This window comes from Lontra canadensis, unplaced genomic scaffold (assembly GCF_010015895.1).
Source record: "Lontra canadensis isolate GAN:19392208 unplaced genomic scaffold, GSC_riverotter_1.0 scaffold45, whole genome shotgun sequence".
Taxonomy (NCBI): domain Eukaryota; kingdom Metazoa; phylum Chordata; class Mammalia; order Carnivora; family Mustelidae; genus Lontra; species Lontra canadensis.
The window spans coordinates 5,629,609-5,653,689 of record NW_022631039.1 but is presented as its reverse complement, the minus strand read 5'-3'; the positions used below and the strand labels follow the sequence as shown (position 1 = coordinate 5,653,689).

General features: G+C 49.0%; 1 protein-coding gene across 1 annotated transcript; it reads left to right on the top strand.

Moving 5' to 3' along the window:
* Positions 1–200: 200 nt before the first annotated feature.
* On the top strand, positions 201–22,019 carry EIF4H (eukaryotic translation initiation factor 4H). The gene is made up of 6 exons (XM_032872421.1): positions 201–348; positions 15,291–15,478; positions 17,442–17,506; positions 17,594–17,690; positions 21,452–21,589; positions 21,880–22,019. The coding sequence occupies exons 1-6, from the start codon at positions 290–292 to the stop codon at positions 22,017–22,019; spliced, it is 687 nt and encodes a 228-aa protein (XP_032728312.1). The 5' UTR covers positions 201–289.
* Positions 22,020–24,081: the final 2,062 nt, after the last annotated feature.

The window sequence follows — 24,081 nt, the reverse complement described above, 5'->3', positions numbered from 1 at the left end:
GGGCGGCTGCGGGTGAAGCCCCGGGGCCAGCACACAATGGGCGGGGGCGCGAGGCCAGGCGCCCCGCGGACGCGCCGCCGCACCACGTGGGCCGCAGAGCGCGCCGGGCCAGCAGCGGCCCGTCGGCCCAGGCCGGGCGCGGCGCGGCGTACGTGCGCGCGCGCGCGCGTGCGTGCGTGCGATTTGCGATCAGGCGGCGCGGCGGACAGCCCCGGCGGCGGGGCGGGGGGAGTTATATTGCGGGGTCCTTCCTCGCTCACCCTGGTTCCTCTCGGAGCGGAGACGGCAAATGGCGGACTTCGATACCTACGACGATCGGGCCTACAGCAGCTTCGGCGGCGGCAGAGGGTGAGGCGGGCGTGCGCGGGCCCCGGCCGGGCGCGGGGGGCGGGCGGAGTCAGGGGCCCCGGGGCGGCGACCTTCCCGCGCTCACCCGGGGCGGCGGGCGGTAGGGGGCTCGGCGGGGCCCGCGGAGGCCTGGGAGAGGCGCCGGGAGGGCCGGGGCCTGGAAATGGCGCGCTCCGGGAGGGGGCGGCGGCGGTTAGGCTCCCCCGCGTCTTGCTCGCGGCGCAGGTCGTCCCCGTGTGTCCCGCCGCGGCCGCCGTGTCGTCTTGGCCCTCCCTCGGCCGCAGGGCCAGGCCGCAGTGGCACCGAGCGCCCGGGAGGACGGGCTCCCGCTCCCATCCCATCCCCCAGGACGGCAGGGCCCGCGCGGGGCTCTGCTGCAGCGCGGGGTGGGGGCCGGCGCCGGGCCCGCTCCGGTCGCGGTCGGAGTCGCAGCCTCCGGCGTTCCGTCTGCCCTGCCAGCTCCCCGGCTCGCTTTGCTAGGAGGCCAGCGGACGGGGTAAGGTCGGGAGGGCGAGGGGTGCCTCCCTTCCCTTACACGCGAGGCCGGGGTTTGGCGGCTAGAGCTCGGGAATGGTCCGATTCGCGCCGGGAGAGGGGGGCACCGAGCAAAGGAAAACACACAGTAGGATTTTCTGTTCTGCTGTGTCTTGGGTCAGGGTGCCTTAGTGACAGGTGCTACGTGCTTCCCGGCAGAAAATCTTTTAATTCTCCTCAGTTTCTCCTTTCTGACCTGGGGAAGGAATCGCAGTTAGCCTCGTTCTGACTTTGGTCATATACAGACAGTATATAATGGAGATACCTCGTTTCCACGCTGGGTTTTGCGTGATTTTTTTTTTTGAATGCAAGTTCCCTTATACAGAATTCAGGAGATGGGCTCTAAGCATTTTCCTGTTGGTGAAGGACACACTTGGCCATTGTGTACTTTTACAGAAAGGATTCCTTTCCCAGGATAACCCCACAATAGTACCTGCTGAGGTGTCCGGTCTCCTGGGTTTTCAATCCGAAAAGTATCTTTGTTCGGTGAAGAGTGATCTTTTAAAACCTTGGTTTGGGACTGGCTCAGACAAAGGCTGTTTGGGTGCCGGAGTGTACCCAGTATTAATGACACTGGAACATGGGAGTCCGGGAAGGTGGAGCCACCTGTTCTTTCAAAGAATATTTTATTTGCTAATAAAAAAAAAAGAAATAGATGTTGGACGACATGGAAAAACATTGCCTTTGGGGTATGTTTCTAGACGTGAAATTCGCAGCTAAGTCATCTTGAAATTTAATAACTGGGATTTTTTTTTTTTTTTTCCAGTTCCAGGAAACATTTGGAAGTGCCCAGGAAAACTCTTAAACAGAGGGGTTTGGTTTGATTGAAGGCAGATCCAAGGAGTTTTAGTTGGGTTTGGGACTATAATAAGTCATATTATATTGAATCTGGGTTTTGGAGTTTGGGTTTTTGTTTTTCTTCTTTATTCTGCTTTTTGACAGACTTGCCCGCTGTTGGGATGACTTCTGGTGTTTGAGGCAGACTTTCAGTGCATGTCACATTCTGACAGTTGGGTTGCCTTGAATGATATCAAGTGGTCGAAATTCTCTTACTTTGCTCTTAGTTAGAAACATCAGAAGACCAGTAAAAGATGTTGGCCCTGTGTCCAGATGTACTCCGTAAAACTGGTGTGGGAAAATAGCTAGGCACTCTGCATGTCCTAAACTTCCTGATAAAAAGTCACTTTACGGTTAAAGCTCTTCCACATCTGACCTTGTTGGAGCTTTCCGCTTGACTTCAAGTCCATGTAAAACTACACGGGAAATACCACTCAGATTGCTAAAAGTAGTTCTAAAAACCTATTGGTGAATTTGTGTGTTGATGTAAACAGTGTCTGGAGTGGGTCCAGAAACTTCACAGACGACCAAACATGCCGCTGTGTGGCCTGGGCCGAAGCTTCCTTTTCCAGTGTCAGCGTTAATTTTAATTTCGTTAGATCTGGAGTTACTAAGTTACTGGTTTCTTTGAAATTTAGCAAGATGGTAGGCTAGTTGATAACCTTCAGTGATTATTTCTACCGTTATGTGCATTATGTTTCACATCCGCAGATGTCTCGATGCTCTCTGCTTATCCTGAGATACAATGCTTAGGCATTTTAGAAGATTGTCGCTTCTGGAAAGCCAGTCTTTTGCATTGCTGTGTTTGGTACTTTGGTACAAGACACCTTCCCTCTAGTCTAAAACACCTTAGCTGAGTAAGAGGTCTCAACGCTAAGCCACTTGGGTCACAGACAAAGGGAATCTCAAGTTTGAAGTGCATGGTCATAAGAAAAAACTTGGTTTTAATAATTATACATTCCCTGTAAGTTTGTTTTGTAGTGGTATGTAGTAATCAGTGCTGTTGTCAGGAAGCAGGGTTAAGCTACTGCTTAATTTTCTCAACTTAGAGAGGCATGTCTCTGGCAGCCAGAGAGAGACCTGGGGACTGCATTGCTGGCCAAAAAACAAGTCCAATCAGAATTCCAAATTAATGTAGTTAACTGCACTAGATCTGGAGTGTATTTTGTTCTGCAGTTTGCTAAATTTTCTTTCCTGGGTTTTAATTCCTCATTTGCCATTGGTGGTAAAGTGGAGGGTAATAGTGATTTTTTACATTGCTGACTACAACACACTTTTGAGCGCTCCCATCTAAAACCATCAGTTCTGAGAATCAGTGGAACTTGGAGGTAGCAAGAATTGAAATTGCTGGAAATGGTACCTTCTAAAGTGGTAAAACTACACGTTTAAGTATTCTTCATCAAGTTCCAGGTTGGGGGGGAGGGGGATTGGAATTCTAGCTTTTGAGTCTTCTAAGACTTAAGCTTGGCATCTCTGTCTAAATTTCTAAGCATATCTTAAAACTAAAAAGGGGAAGAAAGCAGTCTATAAAAACAGTAACTGTTTGCATCGATCATGGTAGAATTCACGAAAGTATTTAAAAGCTTATTTTTAAAATCCTGTTTGCCTACCAAATGACAAGTAGTTTGGGGTTATTGTCCTCCTCCTCTCCACTCCCTAATCTCCCAGTGCTTGATTCTAAATCATTATCTTCTATGAGATACTTGGCTTTACCAAGAGCCTCTGACACAGTTTGGGGAAAAGGCCTAGATTTGGATTAGAATCAGGCAGAGAGGACAGAGGTCAGGTGTCAGCTGAGCCTTGAGCCACATACGAGCTGTGAGATCTGGAACAAGTTCCTTAACTCTGAGCCTCATTTTCCCCACATGTAAGATAGAAACTCCTCTGAGGGTATCAGGAATATTCAGTGAGATATCTCAAGCATGCAGCATGGCGTCCGGTATGCTTATTAAATCTTAGCTCTTGATTTATAATTTTTTATAAATTATGAATTTTACTAAAAATTTATAATTTTTTTTAGTTCTTAAAATACTTCCCTTGCATCAATAAGAATGGGAAAATTACTGTTGAGTTAACGAGTGAATTTTTACTTTCCTGGCTGCATTCCTAAAGCCACGTAAGCAAAATCTATTCAGTTCATAGGTATAAAGCATCTTACGAGTAGCGTACTGTATTATAAATGAATGCTAGCTGAGTAATTTGTTCGTGTAGGTTATTGGTTTCTTACCCAATTTATGCTTGGAATATTTAGTGTAAGTGCTTCTGAGATTTCTAAAAACGTTCTTAGTATATTTCTATTTTGAAATTAACCTTTAGTGTTCTGGGAGGCTCTGATGCAAGTTCAAGCAAGTGGACTTCCAGAAACTTGGACCGTGTCAGACATCGGTGGGGGAGGGGTAGCAGCCCTAGTTTAGACCCCCCCCTCAATCTTCCAGTCTCCAGCTTCTCCTAGAACTAGAAGAGAGGGGTGGGTGGGAGAGTATGTCGTGCCTCTGCAGTCCATTTGTACAGCTGGTTCAACCTGCATACTCGGGCCACGAAGTAAGTGATTGCTTGATTTCGATAGAACTTAACAACTGTAAGACCTAAGTTGTCTTTTTTAATTGAATGTCCTTGGTTCTTTGAACTCCCCCCCCCCCTTTTTTTTTTTTTTTTAAAGATTTTACCTATTTATGACAGAGATAGAGAGGGAACACAACCATGGGGGAGCTGGAGAGGGAGAAGCAGGCTCCCGAATGGGGCTCGATCCCAGGACGCTGGGACCTTGACCTGAGCGGAAGGCAGACACTTAACGCCTGAGCCACCCAGATGCCCCTCTGAAACGTTCTTGCTGGGACCCCCTGGATGTGCTCCGATATGCTGGGACTCCGTTGAAGACCCAGCGTCTCCAGTTAAACTTTGTATTTCGGGATAGGGGACACACGGCATAGTTCAAGGGGATTCTTCACAAGTGCTTGATCTTGCAACGTGATGGGTTGGTTGTTAGTGTTCCTGAGTGACACCAATCTTCCAGATAATGGCGCGTTTCATCATAGAGCATCAGAAATCATCTTTATTAATATCACCGTTGATTTTATCAGAAATTTCAGGTAGTGTGAGGCTGTCAAGCTTAATGCTGATGGATACAAATTTTCTAAAACTTTATTTTTTTGCCTAAGAGCCCAGTCTGCATTTTATCATTGGTAACAGATACTATTAGTTTTCTTTGAAGTGACAGACTCACTTCATTTTCAAGACAGTGTCTGTCTCAGTGGCTCAGCCCGTTGGGTACCTGGTCATGGTCTCAAGGTCCTGGGATTGAGCCTAACGTCATCCTCCAAGCTCAGTGAGGAGTCTGCTTGTCCCTCTCCCTCTGCTGCTCCCCCTGCTTGTGCGCACTCACTCTCTCTTTCAAATAAATCTTTCAAAGAAAAGAAAATGTCAGCCTGATATCAAAGTCTGAATAAACATCGTTTAGTTCTTCAGGTAAAAACGGTGTCCACAAAAGGAAGAGCTAGTTCAGCTTGTAACTCGCTTGCATGAGTGTTTTCCTGGAGATAACCATTGCATTTCTTTTCCTTTCTTTCTTTCGTTCTTCCTTTTTTTTTTTTCTTTTTTTTTTTAGATTTTTTGATTCATTTATTTTAGAGAGCGCACAAGCAAAGGGAGGGAGGGGGTGGTGCGGAATTCCCCGAGCGCCGGAGCCCAGTGTGAGGCTGAGTCTCACGACCTGATACCGTGCCCCGAATGGAAATGAGGAGTTGGAAACCCAGCCGACTGAGCCACCCAGACACCCATGACCATTTCCAAGTGTACTGTTCGCCGACCCTAATGCCCACAGTGACATCATGTTGTGTCATTGCCACCACTGTTCCCAGACCTTTCTCACCATCCCCGAACAGAAACCCATTAAGCACCTCTTCATTCATTTCCATTCGTTTAACTTTACGAACCTTTTTGGCTGTTCCTCTTTTCATCCATCTTCCCCATTGTGGGGAGGGGATAGAGTACTTTCAAGCCAGTCACAGCGTCCTGTCATTCTGTCTTAGAGTACTTCTTTTTTTTTTTTTTTAAGATTTTATTTATTTGACAGATCACAAGCAGGCAGAGAGGCAGGCAGAGAGAGAGGAGGAAGCAGGCTCCCTGCTGAGCAGAGAGCCCGATATGGGACTCGATCCCAGGACCCTGAGATCATGACCTGAGCTGAAGGCAGAGGCTTTAACCCACTGAGCCACCCAGGCGCCTTCTTAGAGTACTTCTAAACCTGCCCACACATTTCAAGCTGCCCAGGGGTCTCTAACCACCAGCGTTTCTATTGCCCAGTTAATACTCAGTTTTGCGCAGTTGCCTCAAGGATTATTTCATAGAGTTGGCCTTTCTGAATCTGCAGAAATCTGATTACAGAGCATTTAAAGCACAAAAGTAGAGTCCAGTATAATGACACATCTCGTGTCCCTGGACCCGCTTCATAAAGTGACCACTTGTATTTCATCTGTACCTCCGCGTGCCACCTTCCTGCCACACGCTTCTGGATTGTTTTCAAGTGCATCTTAGACGTCACATTCCATTTCATCTGCAAGTACTACAGGATGAGCTTCAAAGGTACAGACTCTAGAAAATGTGAGTCTGGGGCACCTGGGTGGCCCAGTGGGTTGAGCATCTACCTTCCACTCAGGTCATGATCTCAGCATCCTGGAATTGAGCCCCACATCGGGCTCTCTGCTCAGCGGGGAGCCTGCTTCTCCCTCCCTCTCTGCCTACTTGTGATATCTCTCTCTCTCTCTCTCTGTCAGATAAATAAGTAAACCTTTTTTAAAAAATGTGACCACAATATTTTCACATCCAAAAACTTCCCAGTAAATGTTTTGATTTCTCTTAATTAGCTGATACATTTTGGTGTACAACCGATTTGTTTGAATCAGAACCAAAAGTTTGCACATGGCATTTGGTTGCAGGGCCCACTAAAATCTCCTGATAGGTTCCTCTGCGCTTTCTTGGTTGGTTGATGTGAAGTAGGGGAGTGTGTGTAGCTTTTTTCCGGGTGCTTTCAAAGCATTTGATTCTTGCAGCTTACCATGTGTACGGAAGCTAGAAGTTAAATTGTTCTTAGCAGAAATACTTACTGGTACATATTAAGTATTCATCTTAATACATATGTTTTAGTGCCAGTAACTTTAAGTTTTATGATTTTTCAACTGTTTCTAATTTTGTTGAAGTATAATTAACATACAGTGTTGTATTTGTGGTTTTTCAGATAGTAAGTAAAGAGAAGAACTGGTAGTTTTGTATGCTTTTGAATTTTACCTTTTAACTGGTGGTCTATCTGTGGCATTTTGTACTTCTCTAAATAATTGAAACTTGGGGCGTCTCGGTGGCTCCGTCGTTAAGCGTCTGCCTTCAGCTTGGGTCACGGTCCAAGGGTCTTGGGATCGAGCCCCATGTCGGGCTCCCTACTTGGCGGGAAGCCTGCTTCTCCCTCTCCCACTCCCCCTCCTTCTGTTCCCTCTGTCATGGTCTCTCTCTGTCAGATAGATAAAATCTTCCAAATGAATGGATGAATGAAACTTGTAGATCATATAAAATTGACCATCACATGAAAATGTGAAGTTTTCTTCAGAACAAATTGGAGCTGGTAGTATGTGGAATGTTGGGTCTCAGATAAGCATTCTAATTTAGAAAAAAAGAATTCTTGGCTTATAAAATACAAACTAATCCATAGAAATAGTTTACATCATAGTTTCAAGACAGATGTTTTTTTGTGGCGGTATTCTCTGAGGACCAATAAACAGCTTGAGGTTTGAGTTTTTATTTCCTCTGAAAAATGTGGAACCTTGGATTGAATAAGCTTTTGCACATGTCAAGTTACTAAATTAATAACCCATTTATTTGCTTTCACTGATGTGTGGGAGTCCAAGATTTTATTACATTGTGATAAGTGCCTTTTTGCCTAGTAGGAAAATTTCCTAAAAGACCATGTAAGGCAGAGGTCCCCCTTGTGTACATGGTTCTCTTATTACAAGGCTTTCAAACTGCCGGTCCTGTCCTGGTGGTAGTTGATGAGGTCAGTTTCTTGGGAGTCCTGACAAGCTTTTCTTAAAGATGAACTGGAAGAGAGCCGTGTGTGTTACCCCATGAGTGTAGCCGTGCTGTTGGGCAAACTCATTATGTGTACGTGTCTTTAGTCATCTTGGTCACAGTCAGAAGTGTTTCTGAAAAACACTGAAGGTGGCTCATTTGTTTGAGCCTCTGCCTTCAGTTCAGGTGATGATCTCAAGGTGGTGGGATAGAGCCCCGTGTAGAGCTCCTGGCAGAGCAGGGAGTCCGCTTCTCTTGTCTGTGCGCTCTCAAATAAATGGATAAAGTCTAAAAAAAAAGAAGAAGAAGAAGAAAGAAACTTAAGTACCTAATTGAAGAGGTCATCTGAATACATGTAACTCCCATTTTAGATCTTTTTCCAAATACAATAACCTGTATTAGTGGAAGAAGTTATTTGTGATCCTAAGAGTAGTTGCTAGGTCTGTGTCTTCATGCCTGCCACCCGCGCTGAGTACCAGAGACTGTAGTAGTTCTGAAGATGAAACCACTTCGGATTTCCCTGCAAGGCTTTTTTTTTTTTTTTTTTTTTTTTTTTTTTTTTTTTTTTTAAAGATGAGACTGGTTTATGGAAACATTGTTCACAGTAGAAAAGAACTCCTTGAAACCGGGTTCACCACTGATCCTGCCCCTGCTCCCAGGGTTGATCAGAAACATTCAGAGACTTTCATGCCTATCCTGTAGTAATGCCAGGTATCAATTTAAAGGGGTTTAATTGTGAATGCTGAATGGAGGCCTTGGAGAATGCATACATTTAGCAGAGGGAGATGTTTGTTTGTTTTTTTTTTTAAGATTTTATTTATTTGACAGAGATCACAAGTAGGCAGAGAGAGGAAGGGAAGCAGGCTCCCTGCTGAGCAGAGAGCCCGATTCGGGGCTCGATCCCAGAACATGACCTGAGCTGAAGGCAGAGGCTTTTAACCCACTGAGCCACCCAGGCGCCCCGGGAGATGTACTTTTAATAAAATAAAAATAAAGTACTTTACATCTGTGCTGCATCGGGCTAGTTTTTGAAAACCTAAGCTACAACTAAAATGTCATGTGGCTTTGGATGGGCTCGAGAAGTAAGGATCTGAATAAACAACTTTAGTAATGTGTTGATCGGGATTCAGTGATTTTAATCAGTGTATCCTCCTAATGTAAGATGTTAGTGATAGGTAAGATAAATCAGTGTATGTGAAATGAGGCCTTGGCTTTTCAGAGTTCAACCTTTCTTGGTTATTTTCTAGAAACCGAGTAAGTTGCACATTGTGACTATTACTATTTTATTCTTTTTACGCATGTTTAGTGAGTTTTGTTCTTACTTGTAGTCTTTGTGATTTTTTCTTTATTCATTTTTCCCCCTTCTTTTTTTTTTAAGCCCAGCAAGGGGCTGGAACTCAGGACCCTGGGATCGAGACCCGAGCTGAGATCAAGAGTCAGGATGCTTAACCGACTGAGCCGCACAGGCTTGTGACTTTTATATAAGATCCCGCGTGGTGCCACGTGTGGACAATGTAATCTACCCCAGTAAGTGTCTCTGGATGGCGCAGGAAAAAGCAGGGTTGTTGATCAGCCCCACCAGCTCCGTGTCCCTAACCTAGAGGTAACAGGAGGACACCTGATGTTGCAAATATCACAGTTAATGCTCTGTACTGGGTATCTTGGCACTGGTCTTGAATTTTCAAGAGTAGCAGCAACAGGGCTTAAGTTCTGTGTAGCTCGTAAAGGCCCCTAGAGATGTTTATAGATTCCTTTCCCAGAGAATAGCTTAGCGTGAGTCCTCCCTTTTTCCTTATCTTTCTTACTTGGCGGTCAGTCTGGGGCACTTCCTTTTCTTTCTTGCATCTACTTACTGGATCTAAAATCCGCCCTGATACTCTGCTCTCCTTTCTTACAATCCCCTCTCCCTCCAGGCTTTCCTGCTCTGGCTGTTCTACTTTCCTGCTCCTGGACTGTCTGTCCGCAGTTAGTGTCTGGTGAAGAGTTCAGTATTTCCCCGTGTGCTGCGGGAACGTGGAGCGGGGCCATAGGGGCAGGGATTCTGAGCTGTGAGCCCTCTACTGTGCTCTGTACTTCGTAGACATTGTCCCAATTTTAGCCAGTTTGAAGAAGAGGGATTTGTCTCTAAAGATTTTCGGTCAGACTTGGAGTTGAAAGTTAGATTCCCTGAGTTACTGAGGATGTAATTTACTTTAAAACTTGCATACGTTTTTTCAAAAGCAGTGGCCTGCCTAAGGGATAGTCGGAAGCAGCAATGAGCAGGGAGGATGGTTGGGGAGTGGAGGGCGGAGTGTGATAGGGCCAGGGTTTGCAGTGCAGACCCCGGGGGGAGTTGGGGGGCTGCTGTGGCCTGCTGCCTTGTTCATCTGTTTCTACCGGAGCAGCGTGGCCTTGGGCGTGTTTAGACTTCCCTGTAACGTTTCCGTGTTGTTATTAAGCTTTTATAAAGCATTCAGGATTTATGAGGTGTTTTTATGGTCGGTTTTAAACTTTATAAAATAAAGATTTGAAGTATTTGTCAGTTACAGACCAGCAAACTGAGGCAGCGCGGTAATTTGGAAGAGGCCTTCTGCCACCTTAAAGCTCAAATGACTCTTCTCTCCCTGTTATTTTTAACCTGTTCTAGAAAGTGTTTTCGTGTAACCTAGCTTGTTCAGTTAGAGGATAGTCCCCTGTAAACTTCAGCGACCAAGGTATCTTAGGACTTTTAGCTCAGGATTTCCTGGCATTGGTGTTTTTTTATTCGGTGGGTTGCTACCAAGGTGGACCCTTTCGGGACAGGCACGTGTGCTCTCTGGTTTGTCTCTGTCACTCTTGTTGCTCAGGTTGCTGGCACACTGTAGAGTTCCACTTTTCTTTTTTCGTTTCTTTTTTTTAAGATTTTATTTATTTATTTGAGAGGCAGGCAGAGAGAGAGAGGAGGAAGCAGGCTCCCTGCTGAGCAGAGAGCCCGATGCGGGGCTGGATCCCAGGACCCTGAGATCATGACCTGAGCCGAAGGCAGAGGCTTTAACCCACTTAGCCACCCAGGTGTCCCAAGTTCCACTTTTCTAACTTTGTAAGTGTCGGAGCCAGTAAACAAAGCTAGCTGGGGGGCCCCGTCCCCGTCCCACTGCACTGGCTGCCGTGTCCTGTCTTCAGCAAACTACTCGCTGAAAAGCTAAAACACACTTAAGTCCCGTAGAACTGACCACATCAGATTGGGTAGCGTTTAGGGCAACTGCAGTGATTCTTGGAAAAGCCTCGAATAGTAAACAGTGGCGGTTTTGTGAGGCTCAGGTGAAGGGAGCAGTTAATGGGCTGGGTTAGCTGTTCCCACATTTCTAGCTTTTAAAACACTGCTTGCCAGGCGCCTGGGTGGCTCAGTGGGTTGAGCCTCTGCCTTCGGCTCAGGTCATGATCTCAGGGTCCTGGGACTGAGCCCTGCATCAGGTTCTCTGCTCGGCAGGTAACCTGCTTCCTCCTCTCTCTCTGCCTGCCTCTCTGCCTGCTTGTGATCTCTGTCTGTCAAGTAAATAAATAGAATCTTTAAAATACTGCTTGCCTGGGACACCCGGGTGGCTCAGCGAGGAACCTGCTTCTCCCTGTGCTGGTGCGCATGGGCGCTTGCTCTCTGACAAATAAAATCTTTTAAATAAAACAAAGTACTGCTTCCCTGAAATGGGATTCTTTCATCTTCCCAAAGCCAGGGCTGGCTTCCTACCCAACTGCTTTCTTCTCAGTGTCCCGGTCATCTGATGAGCTCAGCCACCCCCAGGCGGCATTCCTTATCTGGACTCCGCTGGCGCCCTGAACTCAGAGCCGGGACCCTGCACTCTCAGGCCTGCATCCAGCGGCCCACGTAAGGGCATCCCACGTGCCCCTTGAGCACGCCTTCCTACCTCTGTTTTCCTTGATTCATCAGACGTACACCTGCTGAATTTATCAGTTTTTCTTCACCTTCTCCTTAAATTTCTAAAAATCATTGTAGCTATTGGCCGTGTGTGTGCGTGTGCGCGCTCGCATATATACGCAGACACACCTGCATGTGTGCTCAGTTACTTGTGTTTATATGTCCTGCTCACTTGTGAGCTGCCTGAGGGCAGGGGACTGTTTTCTGCCAGATGTTTAGTAAATGTTGAATAAATGAATTTAAGCTTATTAAAATTATAATTTATCCTGTGTTTTGATGGTTTTCCAAATGTTTATACTTACACCGTATCTTACATACTCCGTGTTCAGTCTCAAAGAGTTTTTTTTTTTTTTTTAAAGATTTTATTTATTTATTTGACAGAGAGAGAGATCACAAGTAGGCAGAGAGGCAGGCAGAGAGAGAGGGAGAAGCAGGCTCCCCGCCGAGCAGAGAGCCCGATGTGGGGCTCGATCCCAGGACCCCGAGATCATGACCCGAGCCGAAGGCAGAGGCTTTAACCCACTGAGCCACCCAGGCGCCCCTCAAAGAGTATCTTACTGAAAAAATTTTAGGGTTTAGGGGCACCCGGGTGGCTCAGTACGTTAAGCAGCCAACTCTTGATTTCAGCTCAGAGCATGATCTCGGGGTCGTGGGATCGAGCCCCATGTTGGGCTCCTCATTCAGCAGGGAGGCTGCTTGAGATTCCCTGCCCCTCCCTCAGCGCTTGTGCGCCCGCACACCTGCGCGTGCTCTGGCTCTCTCTCTAGTAAATAAATCTTTAAAAAGAAGAAAATATAGCCACCTGGGTGGCTAGCAGGTTAAGCACTTGCCTTCAGCTCAGGTCATGATCCCACAGTCCCACAATTGAGCCCCACATTGAGCTTCTTGCTCAGCAGGGAGCTTGCTTCTGCCTCGCTCTCTCTCAAATAAATTTTTAAAAGTATTTTAGGGTTTAAGATTATCGAGAAAAGAACAGTGGTGTTGCAAAGAGTACGGAAGTGCAAAAATAAGTCGATTTACTAAACTTTGTGGGGTGGGAGTGGGAGTGGGAGCCAGTGGAATGCAGTTCTCTGGAAAACAAAACAGGATTTCTTACCCGGAAAAGTTCTGAGTCACTAAACTTAAAAAATTTTAGCCATCTAAGAATTAGGTCATGATTTGGTGCTGCTAAAAACGGGTCTTAAAGAATAATATTTATCAGGAAAGATGGGGAATTTCTTTCATGATATTTCTAGCAAACTGTGGGTCAAAAACTAAGTTACTTTCCATGACTTGTACTGGTGCTTGCCCTATAGAAAGGATGACTTTGAGCAGATCTTTGTTGTGAGGAGAGTCCTTTAAAATATTTCAATGTCTCCATAAAAAGAAACGCCACCTCCCTCTTTTGAATTTTTTTTCCCTCCTGTGTTCTGCAAACCTTACGAACATCTTCAGACCCACAGTGGACACTGTTAGAGTGACAGGGTTCGAGTTTGCTTTATCTTTAGGTGTGCATCTTTCGTGTTGAAGCCTCTGGGGCTCTCGGGAGAGCAGGGCGGTTCTCACTGCCCTGCAAGCCACCGCTCCCTGCAGATCGAGCATGGAAGCCATGATGTCTGTACGTGCCATATTCAGATCTCTCCATCTGCTTTTTTTTTAGAGCTGTTTGTTCCAGAATCAAAGATGACATGTAGCATTGGTTGTCATGTTTCATTGGTCCCCCCTGCCTTTCTTGTCTGTCATGATCCGTGCCAGGATACAGGGCACACGGACAGCTCAGGCCATTGATGAGCCTTGCCTGAATCAGCCCCACTACGGTAGTGGGTACAGAGGAGAGGATTTCTTTCTTCTTTCCTTTCCTTTCCTTCCTTCCTTTCTTTATTAATTTCCTTTTTTCTCTCTTTCTTTCTTTTTAGATTATTTGAGAGTGGGCACGAGAAGGGGAGAGCAGAGGGCGAGGGACAGGCAGACTCCGCGCTGAGTGCAGAGCCCGACGCGGGGGTCAGGACCCAGAGATCATGACCTGAGCCAAAGTCAGACGCTTAGTCAACTGAGCCCAGGCACCCCAAGAGCAGTGGTTTCTTCTTACATGACTCCTTCTACATTTATGCGTTGACATTCTTACTGATGGAAGGAAGAGCTCCCCTTCCCGTTCATTCATTTTATGAACTATTTAATTTTTTTTTTTTAAAGATTTTATTTATCTATTTGACAGATCACAAGTAAGCAGAGAGGCAGGCAGAGAGAGAGGAGGAAGCAGGCTCCCCACTGAGCAGAGAGCCCGACGCGGGGCTCGATCCCAGGACCCTGAGATCATGACCTGAGCCGAAGGCAGAGGCTTTAACCCACTGAGCCACCCAGGCGCCCCTTTATGAACGATTTTAGAGCAGTTTTATGTTCACAGCGAAACTGATCAGAAAATACAGTTCCAGGGGTCTGGGTGGTGCAGTTGCTTGAGTGTCCGCCCCTTGGTTTCCCCTCAGGTCCTCGTCTCAGGGTCAGGAGATTGAGCCCCCCAGGGAGTCAGTCTCCTGACTCTCTTCGCTGTTCTTCCTCTGCCCCCACCCCCGTCTCGCTCACTCTCTTAAAGAAATCAATCTTTGGCGGAGGGAGAAGAAAACCCGTTTCCTGCGTCCACCTTGCACATGCACAGGAGCACAGACAGCCCCGCCGTCAACACCTACACTGACCGTGTCGTCACGCACAGTCCGTGGTTTACGTTGGGTTCACTCTTGGTATCGGACGTCCTGTGGGCCTGACGAACGTATAGTAGTAGCCCCAGCTTATTCTTCCGTGTCTGTAGGACATTTTGAGCCTCGGGTTGCAGGTGTGATGAGTGGGGTAACATGTGTACCATGTGCCGGGTATGAGGCACCATAATCTGTTACTTCCCAGTAACTAAGCTTTGTTGATTAGTATTACCTAACACTAACCCAGTTTTACAAATAAACAAAGCTTAGAGAAACAGTAACTCCTTAAGGTCAGATGGTGAGGTAAGTTTGTGGCCGAGCTGGGATTCAAACCAGAAAGAACCTTTACAGATGAGCGAGGAGCTGTGGTAGAGTCTGGCTCCTGCCTTTGCCATTTTTGAGCCGCGTCACCGTAGACAGATCAACCTTTGTTGTTACAGGGGAGGAATGGCATCGAGGTTTACATGGATTCGTAGTAGCCCTTGAGGACCGGTGAGGTCGCGCGGGCAGTGGTGGAGAGTGTATGTTCGTAGCACTTGCTGTACAACAGCTCAGGTTTTCTTGAGACTGCGTGGGTCATGGCAGCTCTGGGGCCCTTCCGGAGCACAGTGTGCCGACTGCGGAGGGTTCGCTTCGGCCTGGGTGAGGACGACCAGGCGCAAGGTTTTAGGATATAAACCGTTTGCAGACACAGAGTCCATGTAAATAGGTAACCAGTTCTGTTCGGATTTGCAGGGAAACGTGTGTTTATCTAGGTTCTGTGCTTGCATGGACATTTCTGTCACCAAAAAATGGGCCCCTGGTCATGAAGGATGTTTTGGGATACTCTTGATAATTTCACGCCGCTGTTGTACGTTCCAGTGGAGCGGTTTCCCTGGGTGGTGTGGCTGAGCCGAAGACGTCCTTGTTCCCTGCTCGGGGGCGAGTAGACTTGAATCCTGTCTGTTTCCCTCCAGGTCCCGCGGCAGTGCTGGTGGCCATGGTTCCCGCAGCCAGAAGGAGCTGCCCACAGAGCCCCCCTACACAGCATATGTAGGAAATCTACCTTTTAATACAGTTCAGGGCGACATAGATGCTATCTTTAAGGATCTCAGCATAAGAAGTGTACGGCTAGTCAGAGACAAAGATACAGACAAATTTAAAGGTGAGTTTGGGGGAATTCTTACTGTGCATTTTTGTAGAGGGGGCTTGAAACCACAATCTTAGAGAACCAGAGGGCTCCAGTTATCAAAGTGTTTTAAATATTTGTCGGAGTAGCTGAAATAAACGCAGCCCTTTAACCCACGGGCTTTCTGTCCTACCAGGGGGTGTTTTACTCGTGCTCTGATCCGTAGAAACACACAGTATATGTACGCCCGAGTCAGCCAGCTGTTTGCCTGACCCAGCCGCGCTGTCTGTGCTGGTCAGGGAGGTCCCTGGGAGGGAAACGAGCAGATAAAATGGAGGACTCGGCAGGTGCATTTCACCTTGGCCCGGCTATGGCATTTTGCTTTGAAGTTTTCCTGTAATCTAGGTATTTGTATAGAATTCAGAAGAAAACCTAATACGTTCTGTCACTACATTGGTGACTTTGGAGTTTGTGTGTGGGAGAGGGCTGGCTCAGATTTCAGATAAAGTTAGTGTCTTTGGGGCGCTTGAGTGGGAAAGCAGTAAGAAGGGAGAGTCAGAGGAGCATGATCTCCAAGTTTTCAGGAGTCCCTGAGGGGAGACGTGCTCCCTGAGACATGCTCCCTGAGAGCACCGTGCGAGAGCATTTGCTCTACGTTATTGATCGAGAAGAACATCCGGGGAAGGTGCGGAGTGACGTCCGGCGAGGGAGAGGGGTGAGAAGCAGGGGTTTCGCTCATCTGAGCAGTTCTGTGTGCAGGCAGTACTTGGATCATGTTGAAAGTTTTTTGGCTTTAGAGCCTGAAGCCTTACGACAGGAATGGCCCAAACAATGAAAACAAACCTGTCCGATCGGCTTGTGAAAGTAAGGCCCATCAGTGTCCCTCCTAGAGGCACCAGGAGTTCTGGGCTTCAGGGGAGATGGGGGGGTGGGGGGAGCCTTTGGGCTGAGTCAGCGGAAGCACGTTTCAGTTTGTCTCCTAGAGGTTTATCCTCCCTTTCAGCCGCTCTGAAGGGTGGGATGGGTGAGTTGGCTTTTGTTGGCCTCTTTGAACTTGTGGGGTGGATTCCTCGAATACTGTAGACATTGAATCCGCTTGAGTGGGGATGGTGGGGACCCTCCAGCCAAGCAGTGGGTTCTTTTTGTAAGTTACTGGTGAGCAGATGGTGAACAGGACAAGTTTGGACCCAAGTCTTGGGAGCACTTGCGGTCCAGTGGGCTTTGAAGGGGAAGTGTAGTCATGGCACAGGGCGCGGTGCGAGCACATCGGGGCGGGGGGTGTGCTTAAGCCCAGAGTTAGTCTTCTTTCCAAGGAAGGGCCTTGGAAAGAGTGGTGGAGGGAGAGGGAGGAGCTAATGCAGGGGTTGGACGTGAGGAAGTGTGGTTTCCTCTGCCTGGAATGTTGTGTTTACAGTCCCACAGCGGAAGCTGGCATCAGGGACACAGATTGTGGGTACACGTGCTTGGACCCGGGCCATCTGTTTTTCAGTGAGCGTTGCACGGAGGATGCCCTTGTCACTGAGGGTGTATTTTTTAGCTTTATAAAACTGCTTTTGTACCAGCCACCTGAGGAGTAAGTCGTAGGCATCTTCAGCCTGTTCCTTCAAAGCACGTTTGCTGTTGACTTCGAAATCTGTCTTAAAGCCCCAGTTGGGTTCTGTTAAAGTTACTCAAAAGTCAGAACGAACAGATCTTCACAATGACCCAGGAAAGGTTTTAAGATGATCGTTAAAACTCCTAAAAAGAAAGTTTTATAAAAACACAGCTGCCTAAATAAAGAAAATCTTAAAAAAAAAAAAATCCAGCTGTCAAATATTTCGGAGAACATAACCGCGAAGAAGGGATGCCACGTATTTTCTGTTCACCAAAAAAATACAGTCTTTCTTCGGGGCTCTCCTAGTCCCCTAGATGCACCAGAGTGGGGAAATGGACCAGGCAGGGAGCCCCCCTGCCTTAACCCAGAATTCCTTGAGGAAATTGGGGTTTGTTTCTCTTGCAGGATTCTGCTATGTAGAATTTGATGAGGTGGATTCCCTTAAGGAAGCCTTGACATACGATGGTGCGGTAAGTATCTTCTGCTTTTCTGTGCGTGTTAGAAGTCTCGATGTTTTTTTCTTGCCGGTACTTACACTGTTTTCCCCTTACCATTAGCTGTTGGGTGATCGGTCACTTCGTGTGGACATTGCAGAAGGCAGAAAACAAGATAAAGGTGGCTTCGGATTCAGGAAAGGAGGACCAGATGACAGAGGTGATTGGTTCTTCTGTAACTTGAACGTAAAACTTGCTGTACGCCTGCTGATGACAGCTCTCGGAGGTTACTAATAGAACTGTCTCACGGGTCTGATAGGTTTTTGCGAGCTTCTAAACACCAGTAAAAATCCTGAGAGAGAATGGGCCATACTTCTGTGAGCCTGGGGCATTTCAGTTTTTTGTTTTGTTTCTGTTGGAGGCAAGAACTCTTCTCTTAACTCCTGTGAGTTTCTCATCGCGTGAGTTGTCATCTTTCGGTGAATTTTTCCGTGTTTGTGCAGCAAGGTAATGGTACAGCCTCAGCTTTTCTGGTGTGTATCTCAGGAATGGGTGACCCTGGAGAATCTAGGGGTGGGTGGGATCCCCCGGGATGACTTCCTTTCTGGGATCAGCATTTACAGTATTGCCATTTACCTTTTGCAGTGGCCTTGCTGTGAGCAGCCTGGCCAGACCACTCCATTAGCTCATGGTGTAGGTGACCTTTTCCTGAAAGGTCTCCAGGCGAGCACCCAGCCTCTGTCGGCAGCGGAGTGTGTGGGATAGGACCGGAGAAGCTCCCCGCTGTGGGCCGGTGGACTGAGCCATGGCCCGGCTCGGCCTTGCCTCAGCCTGCAGTTCTCGTCGGCGCCTTCATCTCAGGAGCCCCCTGGGCGGCGCGGGTGTGCACGGACACATGGAAGCACGCTTGCCTCCAGAACTACTTGCAGGAATAGTCCGGAGGCTTTGGAAGCTTACGGGAGGCCTCGTGTCACTATGATTCTTGGTGGCCCCCTCTTGCGTGGTTGAAGTCGTGGAACTCCGCTCCCTCCTTGGTGGGCCAGATCCACTTCACTGTTGTCTTAACTGACCCGGGGCCGCATGGCTCCCCTCATGAGGTCGATTTGCATGTCGGGCCTCTGCTTTGAAGGGCTGATCTCCTAAACATTTCTTAAACTCTATGTTGTTTGTTGTGGTGGTTTTTGTTTTTAGTTAAATAACTCACACAGGTAATAAAAATGGCAGTTGTCATAGAATGGTAAAACCATGAGAAACAAGTCTGTCATCTTTCCTATGAATTCTGCTCTCCCCAGGGTCTCCTAAGATAACATCAGTGTCCCCACCCACCCTGTTTCACCCTCCCCTCTCCCCATCAAACCAAATTGAGCATAAAGTATTTGGTGAGTATGGGAAGAAGTAGGACAAGCTGTTGTAGACCAAAATTCTTTAACATTCTTTTCAGTCCCACTAGAACTAAACAGATTACTGCTTATGTCCGTTGCATAACTCGGTTTCTTACAGCCAGTCAGAAATGAGCTTATTCATAAAAATACAGTCTGATCCAGTAAACCTGTAATTTTACGTATAAGCTGGTCTCTGATTGAAACACGCCGCAGAGGCCTTGCAGACTCCCTCCAGGTGCAGCCGTTAGTGGCCTGAGGAGTAGTGGTCTCGGACCTGCCAGTTTTGGATTCCTGGTACTGGTGGAACAGCCGTCGAGCTTGTGACTTGGGAAGCGTGGAGGTTACCTAAGGAACAGTCGCCTTAGTTGGATTTTTCCTGTCGGAAGCTGAGAACACAGACAGAGGCTGCCTCGACACCCGGCAGGGCCCATGTCCCACGGCAGGGTTTTGGTGGTCTTTAAAACCACATGTGCCCACACAGCGGAGTTAATGCCTATATGCGTTATTTGTGAAAATCGTCTTTTTTTTTGCTCTTTAAAAGAACGTTATTTTTATTTACTTTTTTATTTTTTAAAGATTTTATTTATTTATTTGACAGAGAGAGATCACAAGTAGGAAGAGAAGCAGGCAGGGAGAGAGGAGGAAGCAGGCTCCCCGCTGAGCAGAGAGCCCAATGCTATGCATGGGGCTGGATCCTAGGACCCTGGGATCGTGACCTGAGCCGAAGGCAGAGGCTTAACCTCGGGAGCCACCCAGGTGCCCCGAACGTTGCTGTTTTTAAAATCACACGTGCTTGTTACAAAAAAAAGACTCAAGCAATACAAAATACAAAGAAGAAAGCAAATAAAGTCCCACCACCAGAAGTAGCCTGTGCGTTAAACTTTGTTTAAAAAAAAACCTTACAAGGTTCTCAAGAATGCTGTGCTGCCTAAAAACATCTGTCTCCACACTTAATTAAATGGCATTCTTGAGTGCCAGACCTTGCTTTAAACTTCATCCTCTTCCCTGCTCCTTATCAGAAGAGATTTTGAAAAAAGGTTGTCACTTGCCATTCATGGGCTCCGGTTTTTCCTCTGCCAAACCCTGCCTCGCGCTCCTGGACAGAGCGGTTGTGTGTCTCTGCCTTGTCGGTGGGAGTGGGAGCTGACCTGTGTTGCACACTGGTAGCAGGAATTACTCGTGTAGGGGAAGTGACTTCCGTACCCACGTGGGAAGGTGCGCTTCCTAGTTTATTGGAGGAAAGTGTCAGGCTGAGTGTTTGAATACCGGTTATGCTCATTTAACCAACACTGTGAGCTCTGGTTCGAAGGATTCTGTAAAGAATCTTACCCCAGCTGTATGCCTCCCAGTGCGTTTTGCCCATCTCAGTGCTCCGGTTGGCCCGAATCTGTTTGAAATCGTTTTCATTTCTTGTTAAAATTGACGTTGTCCGACTGTTTCTGAGCCGGGTTTCGGGTAACTTGATCTCTGCCCCAGTCCCTTGGCCGCCCTTGCAAACATCGTATTCTCCACATTCAAGGGAGTTAGGGTTAAAAGCCTTGAGAACCCCAGGTGAGCAGACACCAGACCATTGCCCCCGGGGCAAGAGGCAGGGTCAGCGTCCTGAGAGTCTCTGGTCATGACGCTTTTGTCCGCCGATCAGCACATACCTTCTGCTGTGGATTTCTGTTTGAAAGACCCTTACTTCACCTTATTTCACGTGTGCTCTTGATTTGTGGTTCATCCGACCATGAACTCACAGCAGCCAGGACGCCGCCCGAGTGGAGCTGACCTAACGCAATTTTCCAGATGGGGTGTGGGACCGCCTCCTTGCGCTGCGAAGACTGGGCGACCCTGCCACGCTCCAGCCGGGGGCCGCTTAAAACAGTGCGGCCGCCAGAAAACCTGGCACCAAACAGATTGAAAAGACAGAGTCTGAGCTGAAACAAGAAGGCCAAGCATTGCCTCCGTTCAGCCTTAGCTGCAGGACACACGTCGGGGCGCTTGGGGGCTCAGTCGCTAAGCGTCTGCCTTTGACTCTGGCCATGATCCCAGAGTCCCGGGATCGAGCCCCGCATCGGGCTCTCTGCTCAGCGGGGAGTCTGCTTCTCTCTGCCTGCCTCTCTGCCTGCTTGTGATCTCTGTCAAATAAATAAAATCCTTATAAAACAAAACAAAAATATATAAATAAAAGGCTGCTTAGCTCAACCCCCCTCTAGATGGAAGTGTTTCAGTGAAATGTGAACCTAGAGAAAAGTTGAGGCTGTTAAAGCCTGCGGAGAAAATCCTCTCCACCCGGCTGAGCCGCGTCTGGCTCTGCAGCACTGGGGAGGAGGCGCAGCTCCCAGCAGGCCCCGGGAGCCCGGCCGTCCTCTCCTCCACAGCGGAGCAGGTGTGCGGGTGGGGGGCGAGGTGCCCCGTGCCCCGGTGCGCCCCCCTCTTACGGGGGCGAGCCCAGCACATACGTGCTTGGTTGACAACACAGGTGCCTGCATTTGCGCTGTATTTCACAAAAGCTGCCGATGTTGGATGAACTAAAGAATTTCAGACCAAACCGGCTGCGTGGGCAGCTCTGAGCCAGTAGCTGAGAAAGTAACGCAGTGTCCCCTTCCTTCTTCAGGCTTCAGGGATGACTTCTTAGGAGGCAGGGGCGGGAGTCGCCCCGGTGACCGGCGAACGGGCCCGCCGATGGGGAGTCGGTTCAGAGACGGCCCTCCCCTCCGAGGGTCCAACATGGACTTCAGAGAACCCACAGAAGGTAGGACGCTGCTTCCTCCCCGGAGGGTGTCTAGCCGGGGTGCGCTGGCTGTGCCCCCCCCCCCACAGGCCTTCCCGTGCCCCAGGCAGTGGCTTCTGTGGCCCAGCCCGTAGTCTTAAGTAGCGAGCTGACCTACGATGTTCGGGGCGCGCTGGGTCTTCGTGGCTGGCTTGCTGGTTAGGAAGCAGGCCGAGTCGGGGCTGGGGGGCAGGGGGGCCGCAGGCGGGCCATTTCACCCGCACGGGGAAGGGGTCCGTTCTCGGTCAACCATGTTGGCTTTTGTCCCGCAGAGGAAAGAGCACAGAGGCCGCGGCTGCAGCTGAAGCCTCGCACCGTCGCAACGCCGCTCAATCAAGTAGCCAACCCCAACTCCGCCATCTTCGGGGGCGCCCGGCCCAGAGAGGAGGTCGTTCAGAAGGAGCAGGAATGAGCGCGCGGCGGGAGTGGGGTGCGGGGGGTTAGCGCGAGACCACAGCCCGGCCAGCCCCCGGCCGGCGCTCCTGCAGCCACCGTCCTGCGCCTGACCCCGTCCCCCTCTCACAGCGGAAACAGAGCTCGTGAGCGCATGTCGGCAGTTAACAAGTGGTTTTTAGTACATCCTTGGCTTTGCTGAACCTATCTCGTGCCTGTCTCGTGCTTGCTTTCTTTTTTTTCCTGCCACTCCTTGCCTCTCTCCCTTCTGTCCTCTCTCCTTCCTGCTCCTTGTTTCCTTCCTGCACATGAGCGTCTCCCGAGCGATGACGGCAGCCACCCGTGGGCGTTCTCTGGATGGAGGCGCTGCTCCATTTTTCTCCTGTGCTTTCTCTCTTTACTTTAGACGCACTGGCCAGACCCGGTGGTTTCTTTGAGTTTTCTCGGCGCTTCTCTCCTGACCTGCATGTTGAGTTGAGTTCTGTATTGCTGTGGCTTCCAAGGGGGGGAGACCAGGGAGGAAGTCACAGATTGGATAGCTTCTTGTTTTTATTCCGCTGTGATCAACATATACAGAATTTGAGGCACCTTGTTTCCAAAACAAGGATAAAATACCCGTTGATCCTTGAAAATTCCTTCTGTCCCTATTTATAAGCAGCCCTGTCTCTGCGGCTCCCTCGCTGCGGAGCTGACCCGAGCAGAAGAGGCTCCTCTCAAACGTGGAACCCGGAAGAAGGGGTAGCAGCGTGGCGGGCCGGAGAGGACCCGCCGAGCGCACCGCTGTGTTCACAGCCAGTGGTGTGCCTTCAGCACGCTGTGCGGGCTGGGTCCCTCCTTTCCGCCGGCCAGGGTGCTCTGGGGGGACCGAAGGGCGGCGGGCGGTGGCAGAGCCACACCGGGCTGCCCTGACCGCGTGGACGTGGCCGCTCCTCTGGTCCCCGCTGTGTGTGGAGCCCGCATCTCTCCCTTGTGTTCCTCTGTTCTTTGGTGTAGCAGCGAGCTCCTGGGCTTCCCGGCTTCCCTGGATTTTATAATGAAAACGGGCCTACAGTCTGGCACTTTACTGTTTTGCTTGATGAATTGAGGATTTTACTATGCAGAGCCGACAGGGACGTCCGGGTAGCCGGCGCTCAGCCACCGGGTCTCCTCTTGGGGGCAGAGCTGCTTGTCCCCACACAGTGAGTTCGGCACTTGGGGGGGGAGGGGGTGGCCGTGGCTTCGGAGCTGGAAAGCCTGCGCGTGAACAGCTCGGTTCTGCAGCGCCCAGTCCCGCTCCGGGCCGCGGGGAGCAGCTCGGGGCCGGCCAGCGGCTGGAGCCCGGGGAGGAGAGCCCCGCGCGCGTGCCCGCCGCGTCTCTGTCCCGGGGTCTCAGCAGTTACAGAACTCTCTCTCCTGTCCTTCCTTCCCCTGCCTCCTCTGCTTCTGAAATAAGAACCATTTGTGTGACACCAATGCTTAACTTACGAAAGACATGCATTATGTGGTTGTAGCCAGACCCGATGCTTTAGGTGACCTGCTTACATCTTCCGTGGGAAAAGATTAAGAACAAAACACATTCATCTAAACTTCTGGGCCACCCGGTTGACTTTTAAACGTAAGAACGGAATTCCAGACACTTCACACATTCAGCTATATGACCGAAAGGAAATCTATGGATATGGTATTTTGTGAATGATCTTTTAAATAAAAGAAAACCTTACGTAATATTTAATGCTTGTCCTTATTTTTGAGTTCTTTCCCGCTGCCCTCAACGTGAAATTGGCGCCGTTTTAAAGTCGGGAAGCGGCAGCCGAGTCTCGCGGCACAGGCTGCGGCTGCACGAGCCACGCGTCTCTTGCTTTGGGAACGTAGAGGAATCGTGAGATTCTTTGCAGAGCCAGTGATGATTAGAAGCAGCACACCAGGGTCTTCCCTTTTTTCCCTCACTTCCTAAGAACGTGATTTCCTGAACAGAGACCTTGTGTGCACAGGTGTGTGGCATGGTGTTTGATAAGGTTTTCAAGGCCGTTTCTGCCCAGAATGGGAGAAATCGCTGTTTGCACGAGGGGTCCCTGCTTTGAATAATGCTTGTGTTTAGCGGA

What these genes read in the sequence shown, in the direction of transcription:
- EIF4H (XM_032872421.1), top strand. Translation starts at nt 290, where the DNA reads ATGGCGGACTTCGATACCTACGACGATCGGGCCTACAGCAGCTTCGGC. An exon ending in AGCTTCGGCGGCGGCAGAGG is followed by an intron (nt 349 to 15,290) that starts GTGAGGCGGGCG and finishes GTTTCCCTCCAG; the next exon opens with GTCCCGCGGCAGTGCTGGTG. An exon ending in AGATACAGACAAATTTAAAG is followed by an intron (nt 15,479 to 17,441) that starts GTGAGTTTGGGG and finishes TTTCTCTTGCAG; the next exon opens with GATTCTGCTATGTAGAATTT.